At 42.3% G+C, this 19,073-nt stretch overlaps 1 protein-coding gene across 1 annotated transcript in view; it reads right to left on the bottom strand.

The window, feature by feature from the left end:
* Nucleotides 1-528: 528 nt before the first annotated feature.
* The window catches only part of LOC126252236 (homeobox protein Nkx-2.8-like), a 111,415-nt gene continuing 92,870 nt past the window's right edge, over nt 529-19,073 (bottom strand). Inside the window, exon 3 of the mRNA XM_049953108.1 lies at nt 529-1,017. Within this exon, the coding sequence (XP_049809065.1) occupies nt 529-1,017 (489 nt within the window). The remainder of the gene's footprint in view (nt 1,018-19,073) is intronic.

A 19,073-nucleotide genomic window follows, 5' to 3' on the forward strand; every position in this document is an offset into this window, starting at 1 on the left:
CTTCACAAAATCTTTGGTTGTGGCTACAATTGCACGAGTGCCCCTCTTAACCATGTGTCCAGTAGTCGAGAGGGCGTGGGATGTAGGCTGCACTGGGTGCTGATTTGTCTGGAAGGTAAGTCAAAACGAACTCCACTGGGAAGTGAGCCATCCAACAGCTAAACAGATGCAGTTAAGGGACTCCACTGCTAGATAATTTTGTCCACTAGTGAGTCACCATGAGCTTGTGGTTCCACTTAACAGCGAACTGTCCATCTGGCAAGTCACTGGAGCTTTGAGGCTCCATTAAGCAGAGATTTATCAGTTGGGTATGTATGCACTGTCTGGTGGCTCAACCAGGTGGCGATTTGTAGAATGAGTCTTTACAGTAGTCTGGGGTTTTGCAGTATTTCGAATGGTCAAATGGATTGCCAGAAAGAGGCTCCATTGGGCAGCGAATTGTCCAGTGGGTGGATCAGTCTGAGTCTGTGGCGTCACTGGGTGGCCAACGGGTCAGCACGAGCTGGAAACTCCAGTGGCCAGCATAAGTCAACGCGGGCTAGAGGCACCACTGGGCGGCGACAAGCTGGGGTGAGCCGGCACGACGCTTGGTGCTGGCTGACACAACAATGGGTGGTAGTAGTAGTAGGGGAAGGGCAGCGGTGGCAGCTGCGGCGGTGGAGGGGGGTACAGCGACAGGGCCTTGCCGGCTGCAGCGGCGGCGGCGGCAGCCGGGCTGACGGGCTGGTCGTCCCTCACCAGCACTTTCACCGCGACTCGCTTGGCAGCCGCGGCTGCGGCGGCTGCAGCTGCGGCTGCGGAGGACACGGACGTGGCCTGAAGCTGCTGGTGCTGCTGCTGCTGTTGGTGGTGGTGCTGCTCCTGCAGCTGCAACTGTTTGCGCTTCGTCTTGTAGCGCCGGTTCTGGAACCAGATCTTCACTTGGGTCTCGGTCAGCTTGAGCGCGTGCGCCAGGTCGGCTCGTTCTGGGCCGGAAAGGTAACGTTGCTGGTTGAATCGGCGCTCCAGCTCGTAAACCTGTAACAGTGGAACACCCCATCGTTAGGAACGCTGTCTAGTGGAGTGTTTGAGTGCACGTCAGCTAGGAATGTGCTTTCGAACTTCGAAGTTCATCTTTACATACATGTAATACATGAATACTTAACATTATATTGCGAAATATATTGGGTAGACAGAAAGATCATTTTCAATCACTTACTAGGAACATAAAAATACTCTCAGATTAAGTAATTATGAAAATTCGACTATTGTAAATCATGTAAGTGAAATAGGTCACCCCAGTAAGGGAACAGACTTCGAAATCTTGCACATAGAAAGTGTGGAAGGAAACACAACCTGCTGGTAAAATTGGAGATCACCATTCATGAAAAGAAACATTGTAGAATACTGAAGGCACAACTGAAAAACAATGGAACGATATTTCTCAAGGGACAGGAAACGTAATACAGAAAAAAGATATAAATGTGGCAAATGAAACAAACAACACTCTGAAGAAAGGATTAAAAGTACCTAACACCACCACAGATAAATTCAACAAAGTAGACACTCACCAGCTAAAGTGCAAAGACTGTGATTCAACGGACATGGAAGAGACATGTAGGAATTTTAAGATAAGACACTCAAAACATTTAAGAGCACTGAAAAATGGCAGCACACATTCCATAATGGCAGACCACCTCATCAAAAACAACCACCGTAACAGTGACAAGGAAACACGCCAAATCCAGAAAGCTATCACGCACGGCAAAATAGTTATCAATCCTCAAACAGTATAATGTCACAAAGCTTTATTCAAAACTCTTATTGAATTTCAACAAGCGGAACAGACTCAAATTTCGCAGACGTCAAGCCAAAACAAGAAAGTAAATTAACGGAAGCACATCAGAGACGTAAATTTGTGCAGTGGAACGTACGTCCAAGCCACGGCAACATAACAGAACTCAGTAATTACAAACTAGCAGGAGAAAACGTGAGTAAAATAAGAGTAAAATAATAAATATAATCCACGAATAACAGACTACACGAAATAGTTCGCCATACCTAAGCTTCACTTAACTCTGACCGACGTCCACAGATTCAGTTCAACTAGACAAAATACCTCTGATACATACGAACAAACTTGTGACAGCTAAGGACTAGCAAAATACTACAGCGGTAAGGCCAAAAACTGGCATACGCCACGAATTTTTCCAAAATATACATTTTAAAGATCGAATAATATACTAGAAAGTCAGTGTAGGAGATTTTTTGACATTACTCATGTTTCCATATGACATGGTGTACTAATTCAGACGTGTGGCTAATTTTGGTTGGCAGCAATGAGACACACACATTGTAAAAGGTAAAGTGCACATGCAATTTAAATGACAATAAAATCTGATGTATCACATTCCTTAACCTAAAAATAACATCTATGGACCTCAGGAAAATAATTGAGAAAACCACTGAAAAACCTGCTGAGGATGCCACCACTGTGGTCAAACATGTTTGTATGGTAAAACAAAACAATAATTTGTGTACCTGCAAAACGGCGCATCCATCCCTAATTCTTTATAATTTCTTAACGGATGTGTATAATTATTTTAAGGCAGACACATAATTGTAAACTTGCAGTACCACTCTGACGAAAGAGCTAGACGATCGTAGACTTAGGAAATGCGGAAAAGTAGGCGACTAATAGAGCAGCATTATGGTTGAGCCAATAGCTGCTCTTACGCGGTAATACCACGAACATGTCAGTTCACAACAGTACCCGGATCTCTGCAGAAGCGTCACGTTGACCCTCTGAGAGCCCACACCAGGTCAGCAGCAAGAGACCTGGTGTAGTGGCGGTGTGAGATGTGAAGCCATCTGATAGAAGTCGACGGTTTTAAAGTAATGCTTTATTCTATTTTATTTTATGAAGGCCGTGATTATGTTGGTGGATTTTTTTTAGTGTTTTAACCTCAGAAGTTAAATTCTTACGAATGTGTTATCAAGCTGTATGTAGCAAAGAAATATTGTTGAACGCTTCCAAATATTGCTATGAAAACACACACTACGCTTCATTTAGGATGTATAATAACCCATAGCCTGTCCGTTCGAACCATGGCTCACTACACAGTGGATTTTCTAGGTTCCTCAATAATACAGTCTGCTCTAACGAAGGTTCAACCGAATCAGATGGGTATCTGTGGGGAGGCCAGACTAGCACGTGATGCGTCTATAGCGAGAAAAGCTAGAGGGTGAAACCCAGTGCCGGCACATAGCTTACTTTCTTCGTAGAACACCAAGGCGTTCGCCGAGCTCCACGTTCCCCGTTAGATGAACGTATCAGGAGCTCAATAGTATCACATGGACTCACTTCATGAGGTATTGTGGAGGGCTTTGGAATTTAATCCAGGACAATGGTGCATGGACTAGTCATCAGGAAATTTCCACCACCGCCTCTCCTCCCCTTGACCGTCAATATTGGCAGTGAATATTTCATCCTCCACCGGGATTCGAACCTGCTTACCTCCTAGTCGAGTGCCAGAGCACAGGTGTGTTTTAGCGACCTCGGATACAGAGGCGTGTGTATATGGTATGCATCATGAAAATAAACTTAAAATGTGGACAAACGAAGGTTAGCAACCAAATATCTTCCATCTTCGTATACCCATAATTGTAACGGATGACGTGGGACGTCAGCTAGTATATGTTAAAAAATGACGAAATTCCTCCAGCTGTGTTAATGTGTTGGTTTTATTGGCAACTAGTTTCGATGTTGTTACAATATCATCTTCAAGCCCTAAATACAACATACCATACATAAACAACCAATGCAACAACAGTAATTTATGAGATATTATGCAAAACAATTCTATTGTAAGCATATTACATAATGGATAATTTTAATGAAACTATTTATATTTTTGGTCATTTCCGTTAAAATGTCATCACTCTGGACCTTAGCCATTTACGTGGTATTACTAAATACATGACCGTTTATTTCAACTGACATTACCTAGATTGCTTCTATTTAGAGAATTGCCATGTACCTGATCGTACTTTTGACCATGTAAACTTACTGGAATTGATTATTTTAGACCCTGATGAGACACCGACATTGAAATTATTTCAGCAACGTGATAACTTATACTGTATTGGAATGAATAGTTTTTAAAATTGACTACCATGTATTTTACACTATTGACTACCCTGTGTCAACTGGGTTTCACACCATTTTTTCGGTCCCTTACCTATTCTTTCGTGGCGTTGGGAACGAAGTTGTCTAAGTAAATTACGCCACTGTTACTTTAGTACGACGACAGTACAGAATTTTGCAAACATAACTGTAGTCTACCTTGCCCACCGTTCACTACGAGTAAACAATGAAGTTTACCTAACATACGTCTGGCTGGCAATGCGTATGTTATCCTTTTTATAGTTCATTATTTTAAAAAAAATTTACAATGTTCCACGCCTATGTTATTATCCATTAGAATAATGGCTTGTCACTTAAGCTTCTGTATACTCCCATTTTTAATACCTGATATTAACCTATAATATAACGATTGTGCATGTACAGCTTCATTTGTATTTAGTAATACAACGTAAATGGCTACTGTTCAGAGTGATGGCATTTTAACAGAAATGACCAAAAATATAATTATTTTCATCAAAATTATCCACTATGTAATATGATTATAATAGAATTGTTTTGCATAATATCTCATAAATTACTGTTGTTGCATTGGTTGGCCGGCCGGGATGGACGAGCGGTAATAGGCGCTACAGTCTGGAACCGCGCGACCGCTACGGCCGCAGGCTCGAATCCTGCCTCGGGCATGGATGTGTGTGATGTCCTTAGGTTAGTTAGGTTTAAGTAGTTCTACGTTCTAGGGGACTGATGACCTTAGAAGTTAAGTCCCATAGTGCTCAGAGCTATTTGAACCATTTGCATTGGTTGTTTATGTAAGGTATGTTGTATTTAGGGCCTGAAGATGATGTTGTAACAACATCGAAACTAGTCGCCAATAAAACCAACACCTTAATACAGCTGGAGCAATTTCGTCATTTTTTAACAACAAATATCTTCCAGTCAGCAGGAATCGTTGACTTATCGATCTCGTAAGTGGGAGCAGTCTTTACGTGTGTGAATATTGCAATGCTGGCCTTATACCGGAAGTTAAAAAGTAGTCTTAGAGTTTGTCATGTGAGAGACGCTTAAATGTGATTCCTGGTAGTAAATTACATTGGTATCTGATTATATTCATATTTTCTGGTTCCCAAATTGTATAGGAGACTGTTGTGGCAGCCACGACTTCACTTTCTCAGCGGAGCACTGCGGTGCGTGGCTCTGCGTGTGGGCGCTGCTGGTCGGTTCTTAGGCAGGCTATTCCGGCAAGCGGGCTCCGGTGCTTCAGAGCGGGCGGCCTGACAGTGCTGGCGAACAACACAGCGACGCGGCCATTTGGCAGGCTTTCCCGCGCCTGCGCAGACTCACCGCTCTCGATGGTTCCGGCCGCAGTAAACAGCAGCGCACCGCTCCTCTGTGTTTTGTACAGCGAGAGCCAGGTTGGCCGGAGGGGACCTCTCCAAGGGTGCTAGAGAACAGTCCGCTCTCTGACAGGGTGCACAGTGGGCGAACAGGCTGTTTTAAACACTGTTGCTCTGAGCGACTGTCGTAAATGTCAGTTCCTCATTGTCTGCATCAAAGAGTGCTCACCGAGATTCTAGGAAAAGGACGTATACTTGGTGGAAGTGAAACCTTTCGGGAAACACTCACATGTTGTTCTAGCAGCCCACTTCATTTTTTTCGAATTTTTATTTAAGAATGCAAATATCTACAATAAGAAAAAAAAGGTTCAAATGTCTCTAAGCACTATGGGACTTACCATCTGAGGTCATCAGTCCCCTAGACTTAGAACTACTTAAACCTAACTAGCCTAAGGAAATCACACACATCCATGCCCGAGGCAGGATCCGAACCTGCGACCATAGCAGCAGCGCGGTTCCGGACTGAAACGCCTACAACCGCTCGGGCACAGCTGCCGGCTATCTACAATCCCTAAATTCACAATGTTCTCTCGTAGACGAGTTGGAAACTACCAAATGAGTTCGGGTAGATTATTCATACCCGTCTGAAACTCGTACTGTCTTGTACAAGGACATAGCATCTTGTAAGAGATGACTAAATACTGTACAAGACATTACAGCATAAATGTGCGAGTGGAGAAATGCTCCTATCGGAGCACAAAGCTACGAATAGACCATATGTCGCATAATATTCGTCGTCTTTTGATTAAAAAATATAGATTCAAAGTTGCATTTTCCGCGAACAACAACTTGCAAAAATATCTCATCCACAATCTCAAGTGCACAGTTGCTCCTGTACACAATTCAGGAGTATATAAAATCACTTGAGATACGTGTCCCGTTTATTATATAGAACAAACTGGAATGTATTTTAGTGTTAGGTACAAGCAACTTTTGTTGGGAGGAGGCACTAATGGACATTATTCCACTTTTGTTGATCATCTGCTAATTTCTGGACACAAATCGAACGCGTCGGAGAAATTTTCAGCTTATATAGAGAAAGGAAAGGTCATAGACTCGATGTACTCTAAGAGCTGAATATTTTCTGAGAACGATGGCCTCATTCTCAGTGAACAGTTATAACTATGTACAAAAAATTTTTTCAATGGTTTCAGTCCACTGCTCGCATAATTTTAACTCCTCTATTTTTACTACATTTTTCCTGCTTCTGGTTTCGAAACATTATTTTCTTCTAATCTCATAGATATGTGCTGCTGCAGTTACCTTCACGCAAATATTTTCTGGCTTGTGAAACTGTTTATAATTTTTTTTGTCATTCGTCCTTTACGGAATATTATTCTGTAAAGCCTAACAGATGGCTCTGTTATACTTAATCTGATTCAAAAACGGTACTTTAAAAAAGACGTTAAGCTCTCTTTATATGTCATTTTTAAAACTAACTGTCTTTTTTTCAATTGTTTCTGTTGTAATGCTTCAAATGGGGCACATGTTACTGACCGTGCATGACAGGCGGCGCAGCTCGTATTGTTTACGTGGCAGCAATGTAAGCCACTGGGTCAATCAGTCTGACATTGTTCTCAGCTGGGCAGACGTGGCAAAGGCTAGAAGGTTTTATTTTCCTTTTGACTTGAGCACAGCTGCTCCGAATTATGACAATTGCTTTTTAGTAAAGTAATTTTACGTAGGTAAGCTTTGTGCGTCGTGAAATTGTCATCTTGAATAATGTGTTTTTGTCATACCTGTTATTCTATGTATTATTTTATAGGATTTAGCAACATTTCATTCTGATGAGAACACCCCTAGTAGGATTCGAACCCTAGTTCAATGTACTCACCGTTTATGTGCAAACGGTTGGCTGTTTAATCCTATGTTGAAACTAATATACGGTCGCTGGATAACATCCACGCTCAAAACTGCAATATTTTCCTATTTAATTAAGACACTCTGACCGGAAAGTGCGGTATCGGCTACCTCATTCTACATTCCTCAGCACCTTTTAAAAATTTTCCCGGAAGTTTTGGCATTCGAAGATAATCGAGGTCTTTTAAACATGCAACTGACTGCAAATGCCCACAAGCTCCCATAACTGTAACTTACTCACACGCATCAGTCCATCGCTGGAAGTTGCTCATACACATCCACTTCCAGCTGCACTTTCTGACTCACCAATACAGTTTAAAGCATTGTCATTATCTCTTTGTGTCTCTCTGTCACAGTCTACTGTGTCACAACGACAGCCCCTTCGTTCTGTCCTACTTCCTAATACTTCAGTCTCCTCTCAATGTCACTGTCTTCCTCTGGGTCTCTTTTACTGATAACACCTCAGTCCTTCTTTCCTACTGCTGTTGTCTCATCTCAGTATCATTACCTCACTCTTCCATGTTGTCACTGTCATAGACTGTGTTTCCTCCGCTGGTTCTGTCTCCTTCACTTTTTTACTAACATCGTTCTATAACTGTCAAGTATGTTCTACTGCCACTGTGTCCCCCTATCTTTCTCTCACATTGCCTTTGTTTCCTTCCCTCTTTCTAGAATACAACCACTGTCTACTGTCTTCCAGTATTTATTACTTTTCCGTCTCGTTGCCCTTGTCACTGTCTTCTTCTCTCTGAGCATAAAAAAGCGCAATTATGTTCGCCGTTTCGGGAATATTTTTGAAAACGCTAAGTAAGGTAGATTGAGGAAGCTGGCATCCCATTTTTCACTCAGAATCTTTCAAATAAAAGTGAACATATTTGCATTTTTATGCTCCAATAGGAGTATTTTTCCGCTGGCTCCCTTCTTTTCCCTGCTGCAGCTGGGCTTGTAACTCATATGGTAAGAATTGTACTGGTCAGTGAAGTTTAAGCAGTTTAGTTATGTGATAATGAAATAACGCAAAACTAGTTTTACTCGTCATACTAGATTTTAGGTGGAAAAAAACTGCATGTACTTCATTACTACAATATAGACTTCATAGATGATAACGGAGAATGTTGGCAGCGTATTTCTCCGTGTTACGTCACTTTTTAAACTACATTTTGGCCTCACGCCGGATTTTACGAGCACAAGTAGGGTAAATTTGAATCTCTGTATCTCGGAAGCGGTTAAAGATATGAAGATGATTTTCAAGGCTGTTCGAGATCTGGATCTTAGGAATAAATCTTAATAGTTTCAGTAATTTATTAAGCATAGCCGTCTTAGCACCCTCGGTTGGGTTTTTGTCCGCTGCTGACTATGAAAATGTAGTAAGAAGATCCTTTTTGTGGGGTTTTCCAGGAACCGCCCATAAACTAATGGTGTCTCCATAAGCCTACCGTACACCATATCAAATGCAAAAAGAACCAACCGATTCGCCACATTTGCCGGAGCAGCAGAACGTGTGTAATGTTCAGATTTCGACCCTGTACTGTGGGATAGCCCAAGGGCTGCCAGAAATACTTGACCCCACCTTTCTAGCACCAATAGAGCCGGAGGTATGAGCACTGGAAAGTCCCATTTATATGCGCGGCGTTTTGGAACATATTACACTGCTGGCCACCATAAAAGCAACACCAAGAAAGACAAGAGGTAGCACAACAAGATTTATTTTGTAGGTAACATGTTGACCAAGTATCAAATGATTACGTTTACAGACGTCTGTGACATGTGGTTCAAATGGCTCTGAGCACTATGGGACTCAACTGCTGAGGTCATTAGTCCCCTAGAACTTAGAACTAGTTAAACCTAACTAACCTAAGGACATCACAAACATCCATGCCCGAGGCAGGATTCGAACCTGCGACCGTAGCGGTCTTGCGGTTCCAGACTGCAGCGCCTTTAACCGCACGGCCACTTCGGCCGGCTGTGACATGTGGTTCCTGCCAGAATCAGTAGCCAGAGTAGCCGCCATTGTTGGAGATCACCGCTGCCACACGTCTCGGCATTGAATCAAAGAAACGTTGGATGTGTTCCTGGGGTACAGCAGCCCAAGCAGCTTCCACACGTTGCCAAAGATCATCTGGTGTAGCAGCTGGGGATGTAATCTGGGTCACTCGTTGAGCAACCATGGACCACATGTTTTCTATCGGCGAAAGATCCGGAGATCGAGCCGGCCAGGGAAGCAATTCAATCTGGTTATTGACGAAGAACCTTTGGACAATGCGTGCCACGTGTGGTCGCGCATTATCCTGTTGAAATGTGGCTGTGGCCGAGCCCTGAAGGTAACGAAGGACAACTAGCTCCAGCACCTCGGATATGTAGCGCCGGCTATTTAAAGTACCGGCAATGCGTACTAGAGGCGTGCGAGAGTAATATCCAATACCGCCCCATACCATAATACCCGGTGCAAGACCAGTGTGGCGGTGCATAATGCAGCTGTCCAGCATCCTCTCTCCACGGTGTCTCCACACTCGAATCCGACCATCGTGGTGCTGCAGACAGAAGCGTGCCTCGTCAGTAAAGAAAACGTCATTCCATTCTGCCGTCCACATCCGTCTGTCATCACACCATTGGCGACGGAGACGTCTGTGGTTCTGCGTCAATGGTAGACGAAGGTATGGACGTCTTGCGGACAGACCACTCTGCTGTAAACGGCGTCGAATGGTACGCGCAGACACTGGATGATGCGTTACAGACGCAATGTGCTGTGCTATGGTTCGGGATGTCACTGAGCGATCCGTCACTGCCATGCGCACAATTTTCCTATCAGCACGTGCAGTGGTGCACCGAGGTGAATGCGATCGACCACGTCGGTCCGTCGTACCCTCCTGCATCCAACGGTCACATATCCGCATTACAGTTGTTTGGTTTCGTCCAACACGACTAGCGATTTCTCTGTATGATAATCCACAATCTCGGTAAGCCACTATCCTTCCTCTGTCGAACTCGGATACTTGATCAAAAGATGTTCGCTGTTGTCTACGAGGCATAACTGATCGTCTTGTGAAACAACCACAAGGTAAACACACGTGCCGAACGTACACTCGTCGAAATCGCCAAGCCTTAAATGGCGCTATGAGGTGGCGCCACAGGCGGGCGTGATGTGCGTCTGCGCTGATATTCTAATCAGTTGCATATCTCATCGCTGCAAACCCATGGTGTAAATTTGACTTGATTCGGATGCTTCCTTCAGGGTGTTGCATTTACGGTGGCCAGAAGTGTACTTACGCATGCTGTCGCATGCATACCGATCACATATCACTCTCCTGTTAAATAAGCACTTTGAATTTTCAAGCACATTACCACCTTATTTCGCGAACTAATCACAGCAGAAATTCTGCAGAGATTGTTCTGTACCAGGATCAGCTGCAGTCCGTTAATATAATCGAAGTGTTCCCTCTGTGAGTTTTGGGGTGAGGCACGGTCACCTCAGACGCTTCTGTGCCTATTTAGCCATTGAGCGCTTCATCCGGTATGCCAGCACGCGGTGCCGCAGTATTTACACTCTTGTTCCTGGTTCCGTGCCACGTGGATGTGTTCCTTCTTCTCAGCGGGGTGCTGAATGCAGCGTCGCAGGCTATCGATCTTGACGAGTAGGCTCAGATTATTGTGGTTATCTGTAGGCACAGCATTTTCGCAATGTGGTTTCTTAATGCACGCGATGTATTTATAATACGCGATCTTCGCCGATTTAAGTGGCGAAATCGACACGTTTGCCGAAAGCGGAAGCATACACGGAATGTCGTTACTAGTTCATTGTCTTAGGCGGTCTGTACTCGTGGTACAGAATCCTCTGGTCTAAATACTACATTTTGCCATGCTTTGCATGGATCTTGCAGCCAAGAAGGTGCTTGACGCTGATGGGGCTCCGACAGACGCTGTACCTGGTTTTACAGAATTGTATCTACCCAGTGGTTCACAACGAGTAATGATCGTGTGATCTTTACACAGTCTTCTAGCACAGCTTAATTACCTATGGATATTTAACCTCCTTAGGAACTTATAACAGATTTTTCATATTCACTAGTGTTCAGTTACTAGCATTATACCTGTTAATTTTACACTGCGTGACTGTTCTGTGTTCTGCTCAGTTAGCTTCCAATTACTTCCTTGGTCAGATCGTGCTTAGTAATGAATTTTATGGGTTATTACGGGGATCATTAACAGGTTCAAATGGGGGACTCAACATCTGAGGTCATCAGTCCCCTAGAACTTAGAACTACTTAAACCTAACTAACCTAAGAACATCACACACATCCATGCCCGAGGCAGGATTCTAACCCGCGACCGTAGCGGTCGCATGGTTCCACACTGAAGCGTCTACAACCGCTCGACAACACCGACCGGCGATTATTAACAGGCATAAATTTCTCATAACAGGAAAACACAGGCCTACTTTGCATTAAATAATTTCCAGAATGAGCAGACGCCTTACAGGTCACAGATATTTATCTGATATTTTCTTTTTTGTGTAGATATTAAGCAAACACAGCCAAAGCCAAAACTGAATACACTACGGTTCGTGATGGATCGTCACACATGCTCTAGCTTTGCAAGAGCTTGGCTCACATCTTTTGCTACTCTGAAGGTGTCCACCACTAGCTTATTATGATACATGCTACAAAAGCAGAAAATTCAGTAGGTATCATTTCTGCTAGTCGATTTGACAAAGAACCGAGATAACAGGGAATCAACGCATTTGCGATAAATATCTAAGTAAGACTTTTCTTTCCTTTGTCATCGCTCTTTTGATTGGTCTTAGACAGCTCACTGAGATTGCACTCCTTCCTCTTACACTCGACGTCCTAGATTATTTGTTGTACATATTGCCATATCTTTATTTTTCTTTAGTACTGTTTTTACTGTTAATAGGTCGCTCTGGCATCATGGAAGTTGTTCCCATAAATCTTAACCCCTATCCTATTATCCTGCTACTCGTTTCGCCAATGTTTTCCAACCACGACGATTCTACGAACGACTTTCTCATTTCTTGTCAGGCCATTTAGTTTTTAGTATCCATCTGTAATACCATTCCTCAGACGTTTGAATTCTCTTCTTTGTAGGTATTGCCACAGTCTATAATCTACTGACGAACAATTCAGTGCCCCAGAAGTACTAATTAAGAAATTTCTTCCTCAAAGTGAGGTCTATGCTTGATATTACGGGACCACTACTGACCAGGAATGCCTTGTTTGCATGAGCTAGTTTGCATTTTATGTCCTTATTTCGTCTGTCATGCAATATTTTGATACCAAGGAAGCAGAATTCCATCACTTTATCTACTTCATGGACCTCAAATATTTCCACATTATATGTGGCGCCTTTCGGACATGCCACAGACACCATTTTTTTTCTTGCCGCCACTACGAATCAAAACATAAAGGAATTAATGCCAAGTGGTTAAAATGGCTCTAAGCACTATGACACTTAAAATCTGAGGTCATCAGTCCCCTAGACTTAGAACTAGTTAAACTTAAGTAAGATCTTTGAAATTTTTGAAAACATAGTCAGCGATCTTAAAATTAGTTACATTGATAACAAACTTGTTATTTTTTTATTGGTGTTGCAGCACCATAGATTGTCGCAGTGAGTATAAGACGCTATTTACTTGGCAACCGCCAACATATCTATGCAAACACTGTTTTCGTGGTCGAATTGTCAACCCTTGTGATATCTTTCGCAGTATATAATAATCTCTGATCATCTGATTCCTGCCTCACCGGGCTAGGACGCCATTTCCACGGCAACTATCGATGCACTTTAGTAACATCTTTCCGCTGTTGTTACAGAAATGTTGGTGTGATTCCGCCATAGGACAGTTATGTTCCATGGAGCTGACATCAGAAGAGAGCAAAATTAACCATATTTCTATGGCATCACATAACAGTAACATATGACGTATCTCCCCCTAGTACAATCTTTGACAGCACCACTAACGTCCACAGCGGAACAGGACGCCATTTCCATGGTAACCCTCGATTATCCACGCTACCTCTGGGGCAACGACAATCTTTGGAGCATATTTTGTAGTTCTGAATTTAGACGGCAGTATATTCTAAGCCTTATTTCATACCAATGAACCATTTTAATAGTATAATTTATATTAATTGACGAATAATGATCAATAATTGACATTACGATATATTTTAACTGTAACTGTTCCTTCGTAGTTATATATTAAGTTATCTAATCATGAACATGTTTTCTGATTGGCTACTTATGATGTCAGAACGGTGGGTGTGACCAGCCCTATTAATACCCGTTCCCTCCATGCACAGTCAGGAGTTACACGAGAGTCAACGGAACTCATCTATCAGTGTCCATCCACCTCTCCGGGTATTATTTATTACTATTTATCTTAGTTTTATATTTTTTTCATATGCTTATTATAACGTCCACACTATTTTGGCAATATATGTTTACAGTCTGAAGATGACTCTTCCATAGAGTCGAAACCGGTCATTCACACCAATAAAAAATATTTTAACAAGATTGCGATCAAGATTTTTAAATTTTAATTAAACCCAACTAACCTAAGGACATTACGCACATCCATGACCGAGGCAGGATTCGAACCTGCGACCGTAGCAGCCGCGTGGTTCCGGACTGAAGCGCCTAGAACCGCTCGACCACAGCGGCCGGCAATTAATGACATGTAGCTGGTAGTGCGCGTTAATTTACATCAATGAGGGACAAAACTTTTATCCATTATGGATGAGGGACACTGCAACTGTCATGAATAAAGATTTCTTGAAATTACTGTAACCAGTCGCCTTTTGTTTTATCCTTCAATTCTTTTACTTTACCATTACTGGTTTTGATGCCTACCATCTGAAGATGAATCGCCAGGCTATTCGAAACCGGTAATGAAGATCAAAACAAAAAGCGATTGGTTGCAGTAATTTCAAGAAACCTCAAGGGGGAATGTTGAAAATTTGTGCCGGTCCGGGATCCAAGCTCAGGTCTCTTGCTTACTAGGCACATACGTTGACCACTGAGCCACCCGGACACAGTAGTCATTATAACCGGACGGGCTTCCTGGCACGCCTCCGGTCAGATCCAAATTCTCAATGTATGCCACACCTACTGATAGTAGTGAACTTGCTCGTTAGCCTTATCACTCGCAGCATCTGATGGGACATGGTGCTGGGGTAGTCCGTACGCTTGCGGTGACCACTGTGTCTGAATGTCACGGTGGTCAGAGTATCACTATAGTAAGCAATAGACCCGGGTTCGAATCCTGGTCCCGCACAAATGTTCAACTTGCTGCATTGACATAAATCAGTTAAAAGTGGAAGCTGATACCTTTAATTCCCTCATGTCTATTTCCATATTAAGATCGTTACTAATCTCATTTCTGCTACTTCTTGTTACTTTTATTCTCTGTAGACCGATCATTACATTCCAAATGTCCTGTAATTCTTCCATACTTTCACTGAAGGTGGCTATGTCATTAGCGAATCTTATCACTGATCTTTTTTCACAGTGAATTTTAGTCCCATTCCGGCGCCTTGTCTTTCTGGCGTATCGTCTTCTATGTGCAGGTTGAAAAGAAAGGGAGAAAAATTACATCCTTGTCTTGCATCGGTTTTAATCTGAGGACGTTTTTCTTGGTCTTCCATTCCAATTTTTCCCTCTTTGTCTATACAGTACTCACGATGGCTTTAACCTGTTTTTCAGTGTTTGTCAAACATGGTGGTAGTTGTCGAATGTTTTTTTCAGGCGACATATCCTATGAACGTGTGTTGATATTTGATAAGTCATACCTCTACAACATGAGAACTGTCTTGCTGGTGCCTTCATCTTTCCTACAGCCAAACTGCGGCCTATCAAGTGTGCTACTTCATGAAATCTGCCTTAGCACTGTAGGTTGTTTCAGGCGAGATTGCATGATCGAGGGAAAAGATTTTTATTCCTTCAGTTTGTACATCAAAAGCTACTAAAATAATTCTGATACACCTGTGTTTTAATTACAGACACTTTAAAAGTGAGCCACAAAAATGATCAGGTTTTTCGTATATTTGTATTTTAGATTACTAAGCATAATAGATACAAGCATAAAAGATGTACGTATCTGCTTACTCTCAAGGAAATTTCTTTTTAATAAAAATAAATATAGAACATGCACCTCTTCACTCTCTTCCTGCCTGCTCGAAGTAAGTATTGACTTTGCCGTCTTTCTCGCGTATCCAGTTGGTCCTTCAGACGCTGCGGAAATTTTCTGCCAAGTATATTTCTTTTTGGTCATTACCATGTGCCGTGGATCGCGTGCTTCCTACAATCACATATGATATCCATGCTTGTATTTGCAAGATTACATTATCTTATGACCACTTCATCGCCCATACAACTAAATTGAACATCGAAAGTACCACAATACGCGCTTTGAGAGGACGTGAACTTACTTTAACGGTTCGCTCAAATACCGACAACCAGCGGAGCAGAATCGAGTGTCTGCAAAAGCAAAGCGAAAACGATAACTGTTGTCTGCTCGCTCTCGTCTAACGATTGCACGACACGGGACGCTCGTTCGATTGCCTTCACTGTAGTATAAACTACGCTTGATAGGAGTTTTACTGAAGGGTCTCTGCGTGAGCCTCTTCGTGAGATTTTCTTTCAAGTAACCTCATCTCAGTATTTGTAGCACCTAAATTTAGCGTGCAGTTAGTAAATTTCCTCCAGCATAAAAAGAGTGAGCGGCTGAGTGCACTTATATTAGTCATAATTTACATAACATTCATGCTTTGTGCTAAACTTGTATGTAATTGTCTAATTCGGATGCACTGTACAAAGTCCATTAAGTTTTGCCACTTCTCTGATTCCCGTACTCACGTTTACAACGACTCAGTGCTTGTCGTTTCTTTTCCCTCCTATAATAATAAAACGAATGAATGTTTGAGTACAGTTAAGAATTGCGTGTGTATAATCCTGGGAGTTAGTGTAGGCTTCTATTGTAACGCTATGGCCAACTTTAGTAGATGAGTAGTAGATATCTAAGAGTTTTCTATTTGCCTTGGTCGAGCCTTTTGTGTAGGTTACCACAATTCAGTAAGCCTGCCCTCTCGTCACTTCCGCTGGAACAATAAACCCCGGATTGGTGAAGAGGAACTCGGTGAGATCGGTTGCTCATAAGAGCTTCTGCTCTACAGTTCAGTTAACGTTGGAATTTGTGTAAGTTTTCATTCTAAGTGAAGCCCTAACGCTTTTCTCCCACAGCTTTCTAGTCGTGTGCGTTCGTGTGACAATTTTAATTCAATATTGTGAGGGTTGAATCCTCTTCGAAATGTAGGTGATTTCGTGGGCCTTTGTCTGATTCGGCTAGTCACTTGAACACGTTGAAGTGTGTTAAAATAGGTAATGACTCAGTTCAGCCTACTTCCCATTTTTCTAGACGCGAGCGCGCGTGTGTTATGTGATATCACTGTGATTTTGCCAGTGATTTTTCAATCCGTTTTATTTTCTACCTTCTACTGTTCGATACTTGCTTTGTTCCGTAGCACCACATGTTAGTGTTCATGTTTAAGAGTCTTCAGCTTTCTCATCTTCTTACCTTTACGATAAACTCAGTGCAATTCTAATCCGCTTATCCTGAAATTCCTATTTACTTTCGTTTCGTTACCGCCACGTGGTCTGTTCGATACTTTCTTACTCTTGGTCTTACACTGTGTATTTAAATTAAATGTGCTCCTTAGCTCAAGTTTTGATGCTCGTTCGCGTATTTCAACGCTAACTTCACTTATTCATTCTGCGTGTTAAAATTGAGGCAGCATCATCTCTTTGCTTGTTAGCGACGTGTGATAGTAGGATAGTAGTGGATGGCCTTTGTTCTTTTCTTTTTCCTAGGTGTAAACTTCATCAACTGCATGTGGTGTTAAGTGCCAGTATGCGTAACCCAGCCTTTGATTGCGATATTGCAGTGCCTGTATTACTTCCAATTACGATGCAGTGTTCCGCAAGGTAGTGTCATAGGCCCTCTGCTGTTCCTGATTTACATAAATGATCTAGGTGATAATCTGAGCAGCAACCTTAGATTGTTTGCAGATGACGCCGTAATTTACCGTCTAGTAAAATCATTAGTCGATCAATTCCAGTTACAAAATGGTCTAGAGAGTATTTCTGTATATTGCGAAAAGTAGCAATTGGCACTAAACAAAGAAAAGTGCGAGGTCATCCATATGGGTACTAAAAGAAATCCGATAAATCGCACAAATCTAAATGGTGTTGATTCGACTAAATACCTAGGAATTACAATTACTAGCAACTTAAATTGGATTGTGGGGAAGGTGAAACAAAGACTGCGCTATGTTGGCAGAACACTTAGGAGATGCGACAAACCCACTAAAGAGACAGCCTACATTACACTTGTCCGTCCTCTGCTGGAATATTGCTACGCGGTGTGGCATCCTTACAGGTAGGATTGACGGAGGACATCGAAAAGTGAAAGAAGGGCAGCTCGTTTCGTGTTATGGCGCAATAGGGGTGAGCGTGTCACTGATATGATAGGCTAGTTGGGGTGGCAGTCACTGAAACAAAGGCGGTTTTCTTTGCGGCGGGATCTATTTACGAAATTTCGATCACCAACTTTATCTTCTGAATGCAAAAATGTTTTGTTGACAACCACCTATGTAGGGAGAAATGACTATCAAAATAAAATAAGAGAAATCAGAGTTCGAACAGAAAGATTTAGGGATTCCTTTTTCCCACGCACCACTCGAGAATGGAATGGTAGAGAAGTAGTAAGAGAATGTTTCGATGAACCCTCTGCCAGACACTTTAGTGTGAATTGCAGGGTAACCATGTAAATGTAGATGTAGACATGCGTGGATGTCCAAAGGAACAGGCACTGCGTCGACTACAGCCGTTATCAAATACATAAAATGTGTTGGTAATTGCAAAATTGGACAACCATCAACTTTATATGGAGTGACGACACTGAAAATTTTTTCCCTATTGTCTTACCATTATGAAGCTGGCGGTTGTGCAATTTTGCAATTACCAACACATTTCATGTACATCCTTAGGCTATTCCCGTTCCATGAACCACGAACTTAATAGCGGACTCAGAACCAAGGTTTGAGATTTACCAAGTATGGAAATTAATGTGTATCAGGCAACAGCAATGGCCACATTTCATTATGTTCACAACCCTTTTAATTAAGTTACCGAAGTCAACAAATGTTCATTTTTATCAGTAAGTATACGCACCCTCTCCATAAATGAAATTCATCCCAGGCCCCATCCACCTCTGATTCAGGGAGCACCCTACAGCACTTCCTTGCAGAATAATGAAATACAGGCCAATGCTTTTCTTGAGTTATGAATTATCCCAAGGTCAAATAGGTTGAACCTTACATTCGTCAATGAACGGACTCAACTTCCAAACCAGAGCCAAGTGATCAAATTCCTTCGAAGTTCGAGAGCTAGAGGTAGTAGCAGCGATGACTCTGTTTCTCTGCTTAATATTACAACCCTTCGCAACATAATGTATCAACCTTTTGTTACTTTAACTTTTTTCCCTTTTTCCAATCTTTCATTCTTCTCCAGTAGGAGGAGCAGCAGGTGTACCAAGAGCCTAAGCTATTTGTAGCCTTAGCTTTCTTAGGTAGTGCTGCTTTACTCTTGTCAGTTTATTGACTCTTTTATTACTATTATCT

Source organism: Schistocerca nitens, chromosome 4 (genome assembly GCF_023898315.1).
Source record: "Schistocerca nitens isolate TAMUIC-IGC-003100 chromosome 4, iqSchNite1.1, whole genome shotgun sequence".
In the NCBI taxonomy this organism is placed as follows: Eukaryota; Metazoa; Arthropoda; class Insecta; order Orthoptera; family Acrididae; genus Schistocerca; species Schistocerca nitens.